Raw genomic sequence first — 21,411 nt, 5'->3', positions numbered from 1 at the left:
TTTTTTTAATAAATAGCCTTTTATTTTTAACATTCACCCTTACAAAACCTAATTTTCCAAATTTTTCTCCCTGTCTTTCCCCCATCCCCTCCTGTAGACAGCAAATAATTCACTATAGGTTAAACAAGTTCAATTCTTCTAGACGTATTTCTGTGTTGATCATGCTGGACAAGAAAAAATCAGATAGTCTAACTCATATTAGATACCTTTTTGAATTCATAAATCAATCATTTTGTTTTATTTTTGAGATTTTTATTAAAAACTATTTTGTGTTGTGTATGTGTGTGGCAAAATTTTACCTTTTTTTTTTTTTTTTAAGTTTTATATTTTCCCAAATACTTGCAAAGATAGTTTTCAACATTCACCTATGTAAAACCTTGTGTTCTGAATTCTTTTCCCTCTCATCCCCTCACTCCCTTCTCCTAAACAGAAGGCAATCTACTATAGGTTAAACAGGTGCAGTTCTTCTAAACATATTTATACATTGATCATGCTATACAAGAAAAATCAGATCAAAAAGGGAAAAATAAGAAAGGAAAAAAAGCAATCAAGCAACAATAGCAAAAAGGTGAAAATACTATGATTCACATTCAATCCCCCCATAGTCCTCTCTCTAGATGCAGATGGCTTTCCCCATCACAAGACCATTGAAATTGGTCTGAATCACTTCATTGTTGAAAAGACCTATGTCCATCAGAGCTGGTCATCATATAATCTTGTTGCTGTGTACAGAGTTCTCTTGATTCTACTCTCTTCACTCAGAATCTATTTATTGTAAGTCTCTCCAGCCCTTTCTGAAATTATCCTGATGGTCATTTCTTATAGAACATTAATATACCATAATCTATTCAGCCATTCCCCAACTGATGGGCATCAATCCAGTTCTTTGCCACTTCAAAAACAGCCCCTACAAAATATTTTTGCACATGTGGGTCCTTTTCCCTTTTTTATGATCTCTCGGATATAGGACCACTAAAGACCAAATGGTCTTTATTGAATGGCTCAAAGGGTATGCACAATTTAATAGCCCTTTGGGCATAGTTGCAAATTACTTTTCAGAATGGTTGGATCAGTTCACAACTCATATCAACAATGCATTAATCTTTCTGGTAAGATTTCAAAAACATATTTTAAACTGCATATTTCCGTGGCTCCCTAGTCTTTCCCAAATGAAATATAAAGTCCACTGTTGGCTTTTAAAGTTCTTCATATCCTGGTCCCTTTATACCTTTCTAATCTTATATTTTATTCTCCTCCATATATTGTATTCTACTATCCATTAACGCTGGCCTATTTACTATTTCTCACACTGGAAAAATGCCTACTCTCCCAATTCTGTCCATTTTTATTGGCTGTCCTGCATGGGAATGTTCTCTTTGCTTGTTTCTGCTTCTCTGACTTCCTTCAAATCTCAGCTACAATCCTTTCTTCAATTGGTATTTCTTAGTTATTAACCTCTTCTTAATTGCTTGAAGTACTCTTTACTTTTTTTGATCTTCACAGTCACATTTCTGAGTAAATTGCAATTCTGGTTCCTCTTTTAGGTTATCCTGTTAATTTATTGACCTTTATTGTGCTTGCTTGTTTTTTGTGCCAATTTTATTTCCTAAAATATTATATTTTTTCCCATAATTCTATCACATTTATTTCAGCATTTTTTTTCCCCCTGGGTGACAATTGATTCTCAATTTGTTCTTGGAATCCTGTTTCCTCTGTCAGTTGTTTTTGATTGTATTCATAATGTCTTTTGATATTGCCCTGATGATTTTTGTAGCATTTAAAAATCTTTTTAGCTTAGTCTTCTACATTCTTTTTTAGGGTATCTACATGATAAAGTTTTTCAATTTCTTTTTAATCAATCAGTTAATCAAAATAAAATATAAGCTTCTTGAAGTCAGGAAATATTTTATTTTTCCCTTTGTGTAGTTTAAGTCATATTAGGCACCTTTTTGAATTCATGAATCAATCAATTTGTTTTATTTTTGAGTTTTTTTATTAAGAGCAATTTCTTTGTGTGTGTGTGTGTATGTGTGTCAAAGTTTTATCTTATATTGAAATTTCTTTGAAGTACCTCATTGTTGAAAAGAGTCAAGTTCATTAAAATTGATCATCACATAATTTTGTTTCTATATACAATGTTCTCTTGGTTCTGCTCATTTAACTTAATATCAGTTCATGTAAGTCTCTTCAGATCTTTCTGAAATCATCCTGCTGGTCATTTGTTACAGAACAATAATATTCCATAACATTCATATACTTCAGCTTATTCAGCCATTTTCCAACTGATTGTATCCCCTCATTGTCCAGTATCTTGTCACTAGATTGCTTTTCAGGATGTTTGGATCAGTTCACAATTCCACCAACAATGCATTAAGGTTCCAGTTTTCCCATATGTTCCCTTCAACATTTGTCATTATTTTTTCCTGTCATCTTAGTCCATCTGACAGGTGTATAGTGGTATCTCAGAGTTGTCTTTGTTTGCATTTCTCTGATCAGTAGTGATTTATTAAGAGCAATTTCACTCATTAAATCCTCCTTTTGTTCTTTTATTAGGTTTTTCAGTTATTCTTGTGACCAACAGATTCTTATTTATGGGGTATAACTAATTTCAGAATTAGTTCAGTTTCTTCTAGAGAATTTTTTCTTAGCATTCTCATTATCCATAGTAATTTTTCATTTTGTTATTTTTTGGCAACTTCTTTTCTTTGACTCTCTGCAGTTTCTTTTAGTTGTTATTCTTCTCTGGAGTTTGACATAATGTTTAATTAATATGAGATAATGAGGGTTATCTTGGCTTGTAATATTCTTTCACTTAGATATTTTGCCAGAAACATTTCAGTTAAAAAATATTTTTTGAGTTTAAAACTGGAGGTGCAGTGTGGATTTTTGCCTTGTCCTTACTACATGGATGACATTGGACAAGTCACTTATTCTCACTGGTATCCACTGGCATGAAATGACCATCATTGGTATCCTTCTTCTGTATTTTACACAGGCCCAGTAAGTTTGGGACTGATGTGAAATCACATAGTTTTTGAGTAACAACAGAAATGGAATGTGAACTTAAAGACTTCTGTGTTCAAAGACATTATCCGCTCTACTATATTGTAAAATGAGGGGATGGACTAGAGGGCCTTCTGATTCGTTATTATTCCAACCATATAATTTCTCTTTTTTGTATTTAACATACATAAAATAGAAAATAACCAGACATTAAAAGGTAATATAGCACCATTGAAATTTATTAGCTATATACAATTACTGTTTTCCCTCTATTATAACAAAACCCAAATTTCTGCTAGTATTATTTACTGACCTTGGTTTCTTTATGTTAAAATATTTACTCTTTATATAGCAAAGAGTAAGGTTTGTATTTAATTTTAATTTTATTCATATTAACTTATTTTTAAAACATAACTAATTTGGTGTGTACTTCCCAGCCACCCTTTATGTCAGACATATTTTAAAATATTCTGAGCAGGAAAAAGTGAGGTATTTAAAATTTATGAAGTTGAAGACCTGGCTTTATCACTTAAGTTAACTGTGCAGACGTTGGGGTAAGTCTCTGAGCTTCTTTTTTCTTACCTGATGTCAGTATTGCTTATTACTTAGCGATAGATTTGGATTAAGTGAACTAATCACACAAGCATTGTGTAAATTATAATGTACATAATAAAATGTCACAATCTTTAATGCCCCCCAGGTTCCTAAGTCATTGAGATCAGATTAGTATCAGTGAAATTAATTATAAAGTAGTCATCAGAGTATCTCTTTCAATTTTAGGATTTTTTTGCATGCGGAGTCTTCCAAAGATACCATATGATTGCTATTGTAATACCATAGTCTGCTGAATTGATACCCATTGCAGTGAGTCTGCAGTATTATTGATACTGCCTCCACCAATGCATATGATAAAATGCCCATGCCTTCTTGTCCTGTGTGATTCCTCCACATGATTCTATGTAACATGCTGATGACTGTCTTTTAGATCTACTTGACATTCTGTAAATATCAGTACTAGTAAATATCAGTGCTAGATATACATATATTCAGTCTTTCTCTTAAGTCTGTCACCCTTCTGTCAGGAAGGTAGCATGTTTCATCATGAATTCTCTGAAAATTGTGGTTGATCAGTGTTTTTGATGTATAAATTCTTCTCTTTGTTCTTACTTCATTCTGTATCTTAGTTCATTCAAGTTTTTCCAGTTTTCTCTAAAACCATTCTCTTCATTATTTCTTTTAGTTCAGTAGTATTCCATTATATTCATATGCTATAATTTGTTTAGTCATTCCCCAATTTATGGGTATTCCCTTAGTTGCTGGTTCTTTGCCACCATAAAGAAAGCTGCTGTAAATGTTTATTGTATATATGTCTTCTTTTTTTGGAATTTTTATTTTATATAATATAGTGGTAATGTTATATTAAAAGATATGTACAGCTTAGTAAATTTTGGTGCACAGTTTCAAATTGCTTTCTAGGATAACAGTAACAATTCATAGTTCTGCCAATTGTCCCATCAGTATTACCATTTTTATGTAGTGCATCCAACATTTTTCTTTTTCATTTGATTATCAGTTTTTCTAATCTCATAGGTCTGAGGTGCAACCTCAAAAGTTGTTTTACCTTGTATTTTTGTAGTTACTAGTATTTTGAGAGACCTGCAACATTAATTCTTCAGAGACTGATATTCCAGAAATTGCAACCATATATAGTACTCACAGAAGAGTCTGTATATATAAAAATCTGGATTTCTTGGAAGTGATAACTTTGATGACTGGTTCATTATTAATTTTCTGTATTTAATCATTCTATTAACTGAAGCATTAAATAGGAAGATTTATATTTCTTGAAGCTATTTGTTACTGTCATGTAAGATTTCTACCATAATCTTTTAGATATTATTGTATATGACATCATGCTGACTTCATGAAACCCTGAAATGTTATATAGTCTCCTAAATAAGCACAATAACCATTCAAAAGAGTTTAGTCTAACTATCTACATAGGAAAAATATAGTGGATGAAGAATGCTGCCCAGACAAGTATGCAGTTGGATGAGCAATTTAATAAATCTGATGCATAATTAATATGTATTTTAGCCATTGTTTATTGATAATGGGCTTTTTCAGATTTAATATGAGTACTGTGGGTTATATTGCCTTGGGGGAATAATAATGCCTTTAATAAACCTAAGTTCTGAAGAACAAATGTTCACCTTTTAAAGCTCAGATTATTTATAGAGCTAAATTATTCTCAAACTTACTAACAAGACACATGTCCTGTTATTTTCTTGGGCTTTTTGTCTATAAGTATGACTAGGTTACATCAGAGGGTGAGAACAGAGTAATGTCAGATATCCACCAGCTATTCTGATTCTATGCTAGAATTATAGTTCTAGTAGTATCCTGAAACATATTGCCTAATGTTTCAGACTTGGAAGTCATTTATGTATTTACCCAAACTCAGAACTCAAATAAGAATGTAGTTATTTTTCTGTAGACCCAAATAAGAGTCCCTTCTAGCAGTCAGGGACACCATGACATTTTTTTTTACTCATTTACCCCTTAATTCTTGCTTTCCTGATTTTGCATTATCAACAGAGTTATGACCATTTCACTCACTGACACCTTTGTAAAAAAAATTGCATTTATGGATCTTCCATTTCCACGAAGAGATACATTGAGGATATCTTTTCATAACTCTTAATTCCATTTTGGCTCAATTTTTATAATTCTGTTACATTTACATATAAATTTTTGGTGTATGATGGTTCTTTCCATTTGTATAATTGTAGTCATGATATATATTGTTTTCTTGGCTCTGCTTACTTTTTGCTATGTATCATTTCATATAGAGATTTCCATTCTTCTTTGTGTTCATATATGCCATTTGTTACAGCACAGTAAAAAGCCATTACATTTTATGTATCACAGTTTATTTAGACATTCTCCAATGGATGTTTATATAATTCTTTGCCATCATTGAAACTACTCCTGTAAATATTTTAGAGTATTTGCAGCTTTCTACTCATAAATGACTTTCTTGGTATAGAAACCTTCTAATGGAGTCTTTGGTTGAAAGGTTATGGACATTTAAGTCACTTTGTATAATTCTAAATACCTCTCCAAAATGATTGCAACCATTTTATAGCTCGACCAGCAATGTATTATTAGCATGCCTGTCATTCCATAACCCCTGCAACAAAGACTTTATCAGTATCATTTGTCATTTTTGCCAGTTTTGCAGGGTGTAAAGTGAAACTTGAGTTATTTGGAATTTCATTTTTCTTATTATTCATAACTTGGACCATATGATTGTGAATATTTGCAGTTCTTTTAAGAAATGTTTGTTCACATCCTTTGACCACTTAACTATTGATGTATGAAATAATCATTTTGATTATTTTCTGGTTTTGATTCTTCTGTTTATATTGTTATAGTTATTGCACATATAATTTTGTTGCCTCTTCTAAATCAGATTGCAGAGACTTTTCCATGATGCTGTATATTCATCATAATGGTAATTTCTTATAGTATATATTCCATTTCTTTCACTAACTATGTATGGTTTGTTTAGCTGTTCTCCAAGTGATGAGCATCTACATTGCTTCAAATGCTTTACCACGACTTAAAGAGATGCTAATAATTTTTTTTGTTATATATGGGAATTTTCTTCTTATCAGAGGACCTCCTTGTGGTATCAGTCTTTTTTTTTTGAATTTTAAAAAAATTAATAGTTGAATTTTTTCCTCTGGCCTTGGTATCAGCAAGATTGTTTTCTTTTAACAAGGATTTGATTTTCTCTGTTGTTATAGTTAGAGTGGACCAGGGTAGTCAGGAGGTTTGAACCTGGTCAGGACCATTGCATATTATATTCCCAATACATGTCAGCTTTCTTGGCATGCCCAGACTTTTGGCATGGTAAAAACTCTCTTCCTTGTCTAGGGACAGTTTTCTTTCCTAAAAATAAAAGACATAGCATTGTTGTAATACAACTTCCTTTTTTATCTCTTCATGAAGTCATAGGGAGGTTAGGCATAATTCTGTTATAACAGAATCCTGTTGTAATGTCAGAGAAACTGAGACAGGAGAGATTAGAGAGTTTTTAATATTTTATTAATTGGAGAGCATAATTGACTGGACAGGATTCTCGTCTCAAATTATCCAGACAGAGAGAGATAAAGATGTAGAAATCCATGTTGGTCCCAGGGCTGGAGGAGACCGACATCTCAAAGAATCCAGTGTCTAGTAGCCAGTAGTCAGCCTCCAGCAATGAATAGGAGAAACCCAACTTCTTAAATACCTTTTCTCTAAACAAAGGAAGGAAGGGGTAAGAAGCGTGGGAAAACTTCTGTCAGGATGGGGGGAGACCATAAATCCTAAAAACCCAGAGACAGGATGTCTGAATACACAGAGGTAAAGATATCAGTGAGGTATCTTGGAATATTTTAGGGGGATAGTGTAAATTCTTGAGGACAGAGTCAGGAGGTCTACTCTCTTGTTTATCTTGCCTGCATTAACAATTTACAACCCTAGAGCAAATAGTCCTCAGTTTTAATGGGCCAGAATGGGGTTTTATAGTTTAGGGGATTGAGACATAACAGTTAAGGAAACTGAGACAAGGGAAACTAGTACAGGGAAACCGAGTCAGAACAGTTAAAGAGAACTGTGGCATAACACTATGTCCTGGCTTCCCTTATCTCCAGTTTATTTTGGAGACTTTCCTTTTACTTAATACATCCTAATTAAAGATATAAAGCTGAATGTTTAGTAGTTTGAGGGTAAAGGTCAAATGGCAATCCTGTGAAAAGCCTAATTAACTCTTTCTGTTTTAACTGTGTTGAGCCAAGTTGCCTTATTCTATCACTAGGAAGCCACACTTTAACCATTTCCAATTTTGGAACTGCTTGGCTTTGGAAGTTCCATTTTACTTTGTTTTTCTCTATTTTTGACATTTCCTTTCTTTCTACTTAGGAAGTATTATGGATATTTCACTTCCTGGAAGCTCAAGGCAAACAATGGATTTACAGTCAGATTCACAGCTCTCTTATTTCTCATGGAAAAGTAAAACAGTGACATCGGAAGACATTGTGGACGAGCCAGGCCCCACAGAACAAGATATAGCACCCAGGTATTGGGGAAGATTCACCCCAAACGACTTTCCTTTTACCTGCTGATTTGGACCTTTGTTTAAGGGTGGGAAATGTGCTGAATCATTGTGCCTTAGCCCAGCTTCTGAGTAAAAAAGAATATAATCCTTTTCAAGGTGTTTTTTAGTTTTTAGAAAATAATCCATTGACCACAGGGTGTATATATATAATTATATATTATAATAATTTATTATATTTTTTGTTTTGTTATATAATGATAAAATATCCTGTTAGTTATATTGGTGTAGAGGGCAACAAAGTAGAACTCCAAACTGTCTGCCTTGCTAACAGGCTTGTAGGACTTGAACACAGAGCAAAAATCTATGATGTATAGATTCTTGGGATTAGCCAAGGGACGTTAGAATTAGTCCAGTCCAATTTCCTAATTTTTGTAGAAATCTTTTTTTTTTTTTTTTTTTAAACAATAACCACTAAACTCTTTTAGTCTTGCCTCCTCACAAGATAGCTAGTTCTGGCTTTTTTTTTTTTTTTTTTTTTTGACAGCTTCTGGAACTGAAAAATATAAATTCTTAATAGTAAAGTGAAATCTGATTCCCTATAGCTTTTTTTTTTTAAATTTTTTTTTCTTCTTTTTTTTTTCCCTACAGCTTTAGGAGTAAGTTGGTTTTGTCTCTTTTGAATCAGACTGTAAAAAAGCCTAAAATACAAATTTTTATAGATTTAACAATCAACATCAGGCATCACCTGAGCATCCTGGACTGTTTAGTCAATTGCTTAGTCACTGGAAACATTGTTCCCAAAGTAAAAGCTATCTTTTCTTAATATCTTTATTGGAACCTTACTGTAAAGCAACCACTTATTAAAGAGCATATAGAGTATCTTATCTTATCGAGTAACCTATGTTTGAGGCCTTATTAATTGTGGGAAAGTCTTCATGGGCATAGAAGCAAAGGAAATGAGCCATTAGAAAAAGTTTTTTTTTTACTTGCTTCATATTTAAGTTTAAAAAATTGTATTTACTACTTTGAAACTTTTTTTTCAGAAGTCACTGTATTCTTAGAGCTTTCAATTCATCTATATTCCATTTTCTACTTAATATTGAGGCATTAAGTTATAGTTCACTTTATTGGCCTAAGATAAAAGCTCAAATCATGGGGCCAACTATATTACTAGGAAGATTCTTTCTTCCTAATTTGTGGTGGGTGATAAGGATACTTAGATCAGATGAGAAATCTTTGGCTGCTGGAATTATTTGGAGTGTCTAGTGCTAGGCAGTATGTTGCTTAAATGGAGCATTTGTTGCCCCTAGCCAATACACTGGTTGTTTTTGTGTGATGCTGTGTATAGCTGGCTAAAATAGGAAAATTCTATCTGCTAATTCTCTAGATGATATTTGATTGAACTGTAATTTATGTAGTGGTTCAGAATTCACAGTTGAAATACTGTAGCATGTGAACAACATGCCTCTATTTCTTTGTTAAAATCTTAAAAAAAAAATCCAGATATGCTTTTCTATTTAAAAGAAACATAAATATTTATGTTAAACTTCTAACATTCCAAGGTTTTTATTTCTTCACTTTGTAGCAGAGAAGAAATGACCTAGATAAAGGTCATAGTCTGAAATCAAAGTGTTGCATTTTTGCAGGATGGGAGACTCACCTGAAAGCCTGCATGAAGAAGAAACAGAAGAACTCAATGAAGATATTGATGTTGTTGAAATAGATGAGGTAACTAATGAGGTTTATGAACTTTTCAAAGCCTGATCACATTCTATGAGATTTTGAAGTTTGTGGGACTTGGCTGTCATGTCTTACTTTTTCAATTCTCTGCCTTACCTTCCAAGTGGCACCTTTCCATCTGACTCCTATTCTGTCAAGGTCACAGTAGGTCAATGAATCTTTTAAGGCTTTATTTGTTTTTTATGGATTTGTACCTTTACTCCTACTTCTCCTATGCTCCTTTTGTTAAGTCCTTGATTATTGACATTTCATAGGAAAGATTACTAAAAAGAAAAGGAGTTCTGATTCCTGAGCCATGCATGATGCATAATGTGATAATAGAAGAAGGGATATCTTTATTTAGTAAGGAAGCAGAACATTTCAACTCCACAAAAATCTTCTAATGTCTGATCTTGTAGAAGTGATCCATGATTTTTTTTTTTATCAGTATTTCCAGTTTACTGGTATGCCTAATAAACTATATAATGTACATAGAGGCAACTTGATAACAATTTGCTAGGCCTGGAGTCAGGAAGAACAGAGTTCAAATCTGGCCTTAGTTTTGTGATCTTGAACAAGTCACTTAAGACGTCTTTTTGCCTCAGTTTCCTCCTCTGTGAAAAACTGATAATATAGCTTCTCTCCCCAAGACCTTACATAAAAGGTGAATTGAAAACTAAGTCAATGTTATTCTGCTTCGTCGTGTCTATCTCCATGACAAGGATGTGAAGTTAGTGCTAGATAATTCCGATCTATTTTGCATAAGCTGAACTTCACTAAAAAATATTAATAATTATTTTCAGTAGGTTTAATTCATTTCCCATTTTTCAGATTTGAAAGTTTTTCAAAATAAGTTAGGCTGCAGCAGATGTAACTGCATGAAATAGTTCTCATTTTTATCCTTTTTTTGAAATTTCATATTTAATTTGACCTATGATGGTCCATGAATGAATCAGTTATCTGATTACACATAAACAGATGATTGTCAAATAATTGGTAATTTGTCAAAATACCACATTCTCTGTAAGCAGGAGATATACACATATATACATCTGTGTATACATAGAAAAGAAACTCAAGTTGTTTTTTTTTTTCTTTTTTTTTGTTTTGGAGAGGGAGGACCATAAAAAAGTTTTATGTAGAAGGGGGATTTTGAGTTGAGCTCTGAAGGAAACTGAGTTTTCTGAAAGAGAGGTGAAATTGGAATCTATTCCAGGCATGAGGGGCAGCTTGTGCCCTGGTGCAGAGATGGGATGTTGAGGGTCATGTGTGACCAACAGTAGAGGGCATAAATTATAAATTTTAAAAAGTAGCCAAGTTCTGAAGGGCTTTAAACATCCAACAGAAGAGTCTATGTTTTAACCTAGAGGTAATTGGGAGCCATATGAATATCACTTTCTATAGCTTGGAAAGAGGAAAGAAACTATAGTCAGAGAAACCAGTTAGGAGGTTCATGTAATTAATTACAATGCATGGAAGGAGTGATTAGTCCTTGATGATTGTGTGAGTGGAGAGAAAGGGATTTGTGAAGACATGTTGTAGAGGTAGCATCAATAGAATTTGACATCTTATTAGATTCTTAGGGTGAAAGGGAGTGAACAGTCAAGGATGACTCTGACATTGTAAGCTGAATAGATGGTGGTGTCCTTGAGAAGCATCGCCAAGCTTGGGAGAGAGAGGAGAAAGTTGTGTTTTTGACTTGCTAAATTTGAGGTAGTGACTCATAAGAGATAATATGCTTGTGAAAAGTATTTATTATCCTAGGCAGATATTCATAAGCTGTAAACCATAAGCTTTAGAAAAATGATTGAAATATGTAATACATTAATTAATTTATGATTAATTTGTTTTGTAATCCTGTTTTTTATACATTTAAAAACGTTATTTTGAGAAAAGGTATATGGGCTTTCCCACTGCTAATGTAGTTGATAGAAAAAAAGTGAAAATCCCTTGTCCTACATTGAGATCCTACAGGTATTCCTATTATCTTTGTTGAACCAGATGTCATGATCTTGTTCATCAGGATGTGTCTTGAACCATGTCAGGATGGATTGTGTTCATTAAGGAAATTTCAAAATTCTTTTAATGATCTCAGACTTCTCCTAGAAACATATGTTAAACATTTTAACAGTTTTGTTATGCCGTATTTTGTTTGAGTGGGAGTGGAGAAAAATTATTTTATGAAGAATTAAAATGAGTATTACCCAGGAGACAGTGAAGAGGCTTATGGTAGATGTGAATAGGCTGTTGTATATAAAAACTAGTGAAGGATGTCATCAAAAAATTTATATTTGAAAAAAAACATATAGCTGCTAGAGACATGGCAAGAGCCATATGACTGTGTTCTGCTGGCATCTTCACAGTATCTGGAAAATGCAAAGAATTTCCCTCTCCTTCCCCCCTACACACAATAAAAATATAAGAGCACATAGACAAAAGCATGAGCACAAGATGAGCGGGTATATATGGATTTGTATCAAAAGGGGAAGTATCTATACCACTGATACCAGAGATCCATGTAAGTCTGAGGGTACATATGCTGACAAATCCTGACATCAGCATTCAGAAAGGTAGTTTCTGAAGTATAGCATAATAATGCAAGTTATTTCTGTCATCATCTAGGAGGTTCCTTAAGTTAGATTTTTTTTTTTAACTTCTTTAGTTATGTTGTCAGAAACCGACAGGGTTTCGCTGGTGATAAAAAATAATATTGCTAATGGCATTATTAATTAATAATCTTACTAATTAAAAAAATAAACTTACTAATAATTTTAGCATATATAAACATTCATATATACAGTTGTCTAAGATGAGATTACATTGTAATATTATACTTCATTAGGTTCAAAGTTGGTATGATATAGGTCCATCCTGGGTTCTAAGCAAAGTTAATTAGTTCCTTTAAATACTGGGACCTTTTAATGTAGTGAGGTCACCTGTAACCTGATCTTGCACCATAGACCACAATAAAATGAGGTTTATTTTCATTTTGTAAAGACTTTAATTTGACTGTTTACTTTATCTTAATTTTATCTTTTTTTTTTTGTAGGGAAACTTGTGAAAAAGCTGGAAATGGTGAAGATCAAAAACTGCTCTTTTTTGGGCAACAACCAAAACATTTTGATTTTTTCAGATTTTCATGTGTACAAATGGAAACAGCAACTTTATGAAGTGGGACTGTCCCTGGATCCTGGACCATTGTGCTCTTTGGGCTTTTAAAAGTTTCAGGTCCAAAGAAAAGTAAATTCCCTCTGAATTTACTCCAAGGTAGCCTTTCACCTACCTTGGCTTATTTTATGTACAGGCATAAAATGTGCCTAAAGTTTATTTTTTCAGTGAAAACATAAGTTGAAATGACATCTTGACAGAACAGTACCATGGGTGATAAATGGAATAGTGTTACTGTTTTTATGGGTATTTATAACAAATACAGAAGATATTGGTTATATATTAAGAATGTTATTCAGAAATCACATTTATTAAGCAAAGTTCCCCTTTTTAACAATAAGGTATTGGTTACTATTATTAAATTTCATTCAATAGGTGGAATTTAGAAATGACAACCTAAAGGAAAGATTATCTATTTCCGTCTCCTCTTTTCATTCTTTAAATTAATAAATATTAGATTAACTATTTTTGAAGGAAAACAAAACCAGAAACTTGCCTTCTTACCATTGTGTATAGGAAAACTTATGGTGGTTTCAATTCAATTTTTATTTGTTACCTTTGTATAAATAACTTAAAGCAGATAAAAATGAAAGCAATGCTGCACTCAAGGAGTTTATATTTTACCCCCATGTTATACAGCATGCACACAAAGAAGAATGAAGTATTTTAGGTGAGAGAGAACTCTGACTCATGTCTGAAATTTCAGCTGGAAGGATTTCTTCAGGAAGTATCCAGGGCAGGGTTTGTCTGTTTGCTTTTTTTTTTCTTCACATTTTACTTGTGAACTCTGAGGTCAAACAATGTTTCATTTACATTTTCCCCCTTTATTTGATGGAAAAGCAAGACATGACTGCCTCTGTACTTTGTTTTTCAAAACAAACCACAGTTCTTATTGGTGATGATAGACATGTTTTTGTGATCTTCTGGTGATTAAGTTTTATAATCATCATAAAATATTTATCAAGTGCCTATTATACACTAGGTGCTTATAACAGACCAGTGGGGGTGGGGGGAAGAAACACTTAAGTTATCTTGATTTGACTTTTTGAGTATATGTTTAATGAACTACATGTAAGTCATCCAAGGACCAATCTAGCTAAGGTCAGAAGAGTTCATAATTAAGATATAGGCCCACTTAAATTATTTCAGCCACAGTAACTTAGAAAGATCATTTATTAAGGGTTGCCATTTACAACAGTATAGGGAGTATTATTTATATAAGATGATAATGGATTCTGGAAGTAAGGGTAGGAAAACTAGGGAGGTCAGGGTAATGTGTTCTTTAAAGGTCCTCCTGTCACATTGGAAGAACTTAAATATGAATGACAGCTTGTTGTATTAAGGTCTTCCATGCATATTTCCAGATATTGGACTCCATTTCATATTCTTGTAATATGACTCCCAGAAATTGTGAGGAAGCAGCTTATACACAAATGAAATAGTTTATATATATTTTGTTAGTGTGACAACAGTGTTCTGCATTTGTAGTCCTCCTTATCTTTTTAGTTTATTGTGCCAAAGTATTGTGTTCCTATCCCTCTCTCCCCTTTAAAAAGAGTGTGTATGTGTGTGTCTGCGCATGGCGCACGTGTAATATTTAAAGCAACAAGACAGCTGCTGGATTAGTGACCATATGACTCATTGCCTTAACTATAGGGAGAATAAATTTAGAAGATACAGAGGGAGAATAAATTTAGAAGATATAGTTATTTGATATTTCTGATCAAAGAAAGTGTTTCCCTCTCTTCTTTGTTGGATGAGCAAGCAAGAATTATTCTTTTGCATATAGGAACATAAGTGGATTGGTTTGATCTGGATGGATTTTTTGAACAGTTGCCATGTGGCATAGTTACTTTTCTTGTCAATTTATGGTTACTATTAAGGTTCTTGCCAACAGTACAGGAAAATAATTCATAATGGTGTGTTCCAAAATGAAGTTTATCCTTGGTAAATGTTCTTTTAATGAACAAGTAAATAGTATTATTATCTGAAGTTACAATATGTGTTAATGTGGAGAAGTATACACTTTTTTTTTTAAATTTGTTTCAAGTATTCTGTGAGATAATTAAGGAAAATAAATGGCTTTAACATTAGGCCCTATTCTAAAATTCCTACATGATATTTGAAATAAAAAAAGTCAGTCAGCAAAAAAGGATGACATAGAATTATCCTCAGACTGGTCTTCTAAGTCTGCATAGTTGCAAAGGAATATTGAGGAGGCTTTAAAATTTAACCAAATTCAGAGAAAGGCGATATTTTTGAGGTGTGAGAGAATATGTGGTGAAAGCTTGAAAGTAGTTTAGAATATTGTCAGCTAATGGTTGCAAAGACTATATTTCTGTTGCTTTAACATGCATTTACTACTTGGCTATCTTCATTTGTCAACTCTTTGCTCCTAAAGTCAGTACAACCCAGAGGTTAGTGGTAGAGTAAATGCTTTCCTTATGTACTTGATTTGGTTGGTTTGTTACATATAGGATCATCAGAGACGTAACAAAAACTGGTAACCATCTTGTAGTTTAACATCTAAAGTTTTCCATAGGAAATTAAAATGAAGGATTCTGGTTTCGGTGCCAAGATGTTTTCCCCCAAAATTGTGTCAAACTCTACCCAGTGTTAATATTTCCATGTAAAGCTATGAGATGTGTCCAGAAACAGTAAAATACTTTGCTGCATGTAGGCATACCTGTGGTAATATTACAACAAGTGGATACATGGATGAAAATCTTTAAATGCTTTATTTGAAAATACAAACATGATTTTTAAACATTTTTAAACTGATCTACACAGCAAACAAAAATAACTTTACATCTTTTTTGTACATTTTACATGAAAACGTTCAAATAAACTTGCTGAAGGCGTTCTATACCCAAATTCTTTGCGTACTGTTATGTACATTTCAAGGCACTACAACCTTATGATATATGAAACTGAAACAAGTATTTCTCATCCTTTACACACTCTCTTGCCATAAAGATAGGCAGGTGAGGTGGCAGAAATTCAAGCTGCTGTGACACTTTTGTTTATATATTTATGGAATGTGTCAATAACTAACCTTTCAAAGAGGAAGAAATAGAAGCCTTAAATGCCCACAATATATTAGTGCACATCACAGATCAAGTAACATTAATGTGTTTTTTAAAAAGCCAAGGGAAAAAACCCTTCTCTAGAGAGCAAAAATATCCAGCCAGAATATCAAGTATAAATACTAACCAACTTCAAATGTTAAGGAGTACTTCTTTTATGATATACATCAATAAGGTAAACCTGATTTTAAGGAACTGCATTTAAACAAGAGAAAACCAGTTTTTAAAAAACTTAAAAAAAATTTTTCCTGTGTGTGCCAGAATGCTTAGATTTCAAATTAAAGTATGTCAATTGACAGCTTTTAAAAATAAAACCATCATCATACTTTTTTCTTTTTGCCAGGTGTATAAAGTTACAGAAAGATGTTATTTATTTTTCCCTCTTTTAAGAGCAAAAACACTAGAGATCTGAATAAAAGGAGCCTCTTACTCCTGGACGTGGGTAGTTTTTCACAGCTTTTACAGCTCCAGGGTATCAGTATATTATGTTATTAACTGGAAAGAATGTGCATACTCAAGATAGCAGAGGCTTTAGAGAACACAAAATTATTCCAATTAAGGAGATATGCACCATCTAAAAATAAATTATCTATTTTACAAGCTTGAATATTGGATAAATACAAAATTATCATTCCATAAAAATGCACTTAATTAAAAGGTTTTAAATAATTTGTACCACAAAAAACTATGACTGGAAACAAAGCCACTGATCATTTCTGGTGTAGCAGACCTGCTGCAGTCTTTCTATGTTGGATCATAATCATAATATCTCCACATCATCTTCATACTCATCCAAATTTACATCACCCAGAGGTGAAGGCATTTCAAAGAAAGGTCTTTTGTCCAATTGAAACTTTAATGCACTGGCCTTCTGATCTATAGGACTCAGTTCTGCTTCATAACTGAAAGGAGAAAAGGCTATGGTGAAGGCAGATAAATTAGATAAGACATTCAAAACCAAACACCTACCTCATTCCTGATAATAATTTTTATATGTATTTTAAGCTAGATTAGTTTCTCTCTCTTTTTTTTTTAATAATTTTAAAAACAGGAAGTTGGTGGTACAGTGAATAGTGCTGGAACTTAGCAGCAGGAAGCCCTGAGGTCTAATCTGGCCTTATATTTATTAGCTGTCACCCTGGACAAATCACTTAACCTGTCTGTGCCTTGGTTTCCTAACATATAAAATGGGGATAACAGCACCTACCTCACAGGATTGTGAGAATTAAGATATTTTCAAAGTGTTTTGTAGACCTTAAGGTGCTATTTATATAGTTTTGAAAAGTTGGATACTTCTGCTAAAAAATCAATTTAGAGAAAATTTAAGCAACTAATTCTATTTTATTATGTCTATGTGTAGAATGAAAATTAAATCTGTATTGTGAATTCAAAAGTTAAAATTTTAACAAGTTTAAATTTAATAAATGATAAATGGATCATCTAACTAGTTGGAGAAAAACCAAACAACAAATATTAAGGGTCTACTAGTGCCCAGCTGGGCACTGCAGACACAAAGACAATGAATAAAACAATCCCTACCTCAAGGAACTTACATTCTAAAAGAGGAGTTAAGTATATATAAGCATACAGGAAGTCCCTAAAGTCTTAGTATAGTTTTAAACTCTTAAAACTCAAGATTAAAAACCACATTAAGGCTTTCAGTATTTTCTGTATATAATAGGGTGTTAAATACAAGTGGTAAATTGAGGGTAGTTTGAGGAAGGTGGCTATAATAGTTTGGAGGGGGAGGAGTTAAGAAAGGCTTTCTATAATAGAAGGCAGTGGCAGAATTGTATTGGATGAAGAGATTCTATGGGGTAGAAGTGAAGAGAAAGGATATTCCAGGCTTGGGTAGTAATTGATAAAGGTGTGGAAACAATAGGTAGGACATCCTGTTTACATAGAAAGATTGGTTTGGCAAACAAATTACAGATTTGAGAAGTGAAGTCACATATAAAGACTGGAAAGTGATTGGCTTTAAAAGTTAAACAGGAATTTACATCCTATCTTAGAAGCAACAGAACCATCCAGAGATTGAACACAGTAGTTACATAAATCTGTGCTTACGAAAGATAACGGACAATAGCGGAAAATAAACTGGAGTGGTGACAAATGCCTGAGTGAGACCAATTGGGCAACCGTAATAATCTAAGAGATGAAGACCCGAACTAAGTGGAGGAGTGGGATGAGTGATATTGTGGAGGTAAAAATGGCAAGATATATAGGAATTTATTATGAAGGAGGTGGAAGAACAAAGAATTGAGTTTAACATTGAGCTTATCAACTTGGGAGACCGGAAGAATCACAGTGACTTTTAATGAAATGGGCAAGTTTTTGTTATTCTGGACTTAACAAATTCCAAGAAAGTAAACATTTTCATATATAAAGAAAAAAAAAGATTGCATATGAACCCATGACATGTACAGCAGCTTTTTTTTTTTTTTTTTTAATATAGTAAATTCAACAGTTTTAAAGCTGTTATATTTGGTTTAGAAGAAGGATGGGTCTGGGAATAATGATGAATTATGTTTAGGATTCGCTGAATTTGACCCGTCTCTGGAATGATCAACAGACAATTAATGATGCAAGACTTGGGCTCAGGGAGAGGTTGGAGGCACATACAGATCTATAAATTATATGCACAGAGATAAACTTATTGAAGGTGATAAAGTTATCACTATAGAGAAGAGAGGTCCCAAAGAGAGCCCTGGGGAGCAGCCCTACTAAGGTGTGTGTGTGGGGGGGGTAAAATGTGGGTGATGAAATCAGGAAAAGAGAACAAGAACCAGAAGAATGGCATTAACTCCACAGAAATGTTCATTGGAAGTCAGTAGTGTCTGTCAGAGAGGCAGACTACTGCCAGAGGAGACTACCTACTCCAAAGGTAGTCATTTGAAATGGAAGACCTGAATTCCAATCCTGTTTCTTTTGCCACCAACAATCTTGTTTCTCTTGTGGTGGGGACTCAATGCTCAGGAAGAGAAAACCAGCCCTATCCAGAGGCTTTGTGTGTTAGCCTCTAGCAGGAACAGAAATGAGAGGGTTCAGAGAAGGGATAGATTCAAAGCAGAACTTGCTGCATTTGATGGCAAGGATGGAATTTCAGTCAGTGATGGGAAGTCATGAATGTGTATCATGTGGCAGAATCTGAACTTGAGTGAACCCTAGAAAGCAGAAGTGGGAGTAAAGAGGGAGGTTTCAGAGATTTAGGCTTATTGGAAGGTCAAATCCAAGAGTGGAACAGGCTTTCCTTAGGATGAAGAGGTCTTCAGAGGTCCTGGGTTCTTTCACTTCCTGTCTATGTGACTCTAGGCAAGACACAGCTTTCCTCCTCTGTAAAATGAGGGTATTAGACTAGACAACTTCAAAGTACCTTTTCAGCTCTAAGTAAGTCTATAATTCTATGATTCCCTCACCAGATATACTCAAGTTGTAGGACTACTTATTAATGAAAAAGGGGAAAAAAGCTTTTGTTAAGCGAGGCAACCTACCAACTCTGATTTTGGGATAGGAAGAAATGAAAAAAGAAAAGACTAGTTAGGGAATCTTGTCTTGGAAACAAGAGTATGGTGAGGGAGCAGAGAGCACATTGAGGAGGAGGGAGATGGTCCATAATGTGAAATGTAAAAGATAGTACCCAAGTACACAAAGTAGGAAAAGGCATTGATAGGTAATCTTGGAGACAGAAGGGCTGAAGAGGCTTGAAAAATTTATGATAGAGTGGATCCACTGAAGGAACTTTTTCCTAAAAATTTAGATTTAGGGTTGGATGATAGCTTGTGAACATTTCACAGTTTAGAAAAGGTTTGTGGTTTTTGTTTTTTTTTTTCTTTGACTGTTGACTGTTAAAAAATTATTAAGAGCCCTAAGCAAATTTTTTGGCAGAGGATCTAGAGTAAGAGCAATGAGGCAAGGCAAAAATTGAGAAATTGGGACACTATTGGAGGGGGTTAGCCTTGGCAGGGAATGTGAAAACTCATACTCTGCATACTAATGGAGAAAATTAGTGAAGACAGGGGTTCAGGAACAGAGCTCATCATACCATATTTGAATGACAGAACAAGTACTTGGAAAAATAATCATGTTGGGAAACAACACTTTTACTAAGAGGCATAATTTCCATAAGTTTTTGTGCTAAATTGTTCTAAGGTGGTACATAGAGTCTTTCTGTTCTCTAGCATTTGTATATATAGTAAGTGAATGCTCTTTTGGCAAGTCTGTCTTTGAAACAATGTTAACTTTGAAAACATGACATCTCTTGCAAACCCCAAATGTGCTTATTTTTCATATTTTTGCCATAATTTTGAACAGTGATTAAAAAATATTATGTCTGTGATAAAATTTTCTTATGCCCTATAATCTAGAAGAAATGTTAGGGGGACCCATTAGCCCAAGAAAAATAAAATTTCTTTTCCTATATCTATCCCTCCTGTTATATATTTGTTAACTTTATAGCATGAAGCTATTTGTTAAGTATTTGCATTTACTTCTGATTTAGCAGCCTGAGTCATAAATAATGTCATTCATTTGTCAAGAGTACAAAAGTAGTATTTCTTCAATAACCAAGTTACCAGTTGAGATCTACCTAGAAGATGTGACCTAGATGCCCTGGATAATCCTAGTTCTAAGGGTCCTTGGCAGAACAGGTTCTACTCTTAGGCCAAATAGAGTTTTATGTTTACCAAAAAGCCCACCAGGTCTAAATGACTATACAAAGAGGATGCTGAGTTTCTACAGTTTTAAGACTCCTATAATCAGATTCAGTTGGATTTTACTTCTTTCCCCTCTCTTAAAATTCTATCACTCTGCTCACTGTCTTTATATCCTAGTAGGCAGCAAGGAGGTACAGACTTAAGAGTCAGGTAGGCCCGAGTTCAAAGCCTTCTTCAGACGCTTTGACTAGCTATGTGACCCTGTGCAAATAATTGAAATGTCTTCCTGAGTTTATCAAGTTTCTTTATCAAATGAGATGTTTTAATAAGTGCCATATAAAAGCTAGCAATTGCTATTATTTATGCAGTTCTTTAATTTCCAGCTTCAAACTTTCTTCACACTGTTCTATATACCTTAGCTATATTTCTCTTTAATGACCTTCTAATCATGATTCATTTATTTCTTTGGAGATTCAGGGGAAAATAAGCATTTACTAAGCACTTACTATGTGCCGCGCACTGTGCCATCCTCTTTACAACTATTTCATTTGATCCTCTAACAACCCTGGAAGGTAGGTGCTATCATTACTATTTTAAAGATGATAAAATCAAGGCAGAGATTATGTGACTTGCCCAAAGACAGTAAGTGCCAGAGGTTGAATTAATTTAGGTCTTT

General features: G+C 33.6%; 2 protein-coding genes across 9 annotated transcripts in view; one reads left to right on the top strand and one right to left on the bottom strand.

Moving 5' to 3' along the window:
• LOC100933824 (cohesin subunit SA-2) overlaps positions 1-16,142 on the top strand; it is a 123,194-nt gene extending 107,052 nt beyond the window's left edge. For all 5 annotated transcript variants that reach the window (XM_031959070.1, XM_012546129.2, XM_012546130.3 and 2 more), the window contains 3 exons: positions 7,975-8,131; positions 9,757-9,838; positions 12,879-16,142. In XM_031959070.1, coding sequence (XP_031814930.1) covers positions 7,975-8,131; positions 9,757-9,838; positions 12,879-12,890 — 251 coding nt within the window. In that variant the 3' untranslated portion in view covers positions 12,891-16,142. The remainder of the gene's footprint in view (positions 1-7,974; positions 8,132-9,756; positions 9,839-12,878) is intronic.
• Positions 15,267-21,411, bottom strand: part of PPP2R3B (protein phosphatase 2 regulatory subunit B''beta) — a 103,994-nt gene continuing 97,849 nt past the window's right edge. For all 4 annotated transcript variants that reach the window (XM_003765613.4, XM_023500381.2, XM_031959072.1 and 1 more), the window contains one exon: positions 15,267-16,985. In XM_003765613.4, the coding sequence (XP_003765661.1) occupies positions 16,844-16,985 (142 nt within the window). In that variant the 3' untranslated portion in view covers positions 15,267-16,843. The remainder of the gene's footprint in view (positions 16,986-21,411) is intronic.

This window comes from Sarcophilus harrisii, chromosome 3 (genome assembly GCF_902635505.1).
Source record: "Sarcophilus harrisii chromosome 3, mSarHar1.11, whole genome shotgun sequence".
NCBI classification, from domain to species: Eukaryota; Metazoa; Chordata; class Mammalia; order Dasyuromorphia; family Dasyuridae; genus Sarcophilus; species Sarcophilus harrisii.
This window is presented reverse-complemented; position numbering and strand designations above follow the sequence as displayed.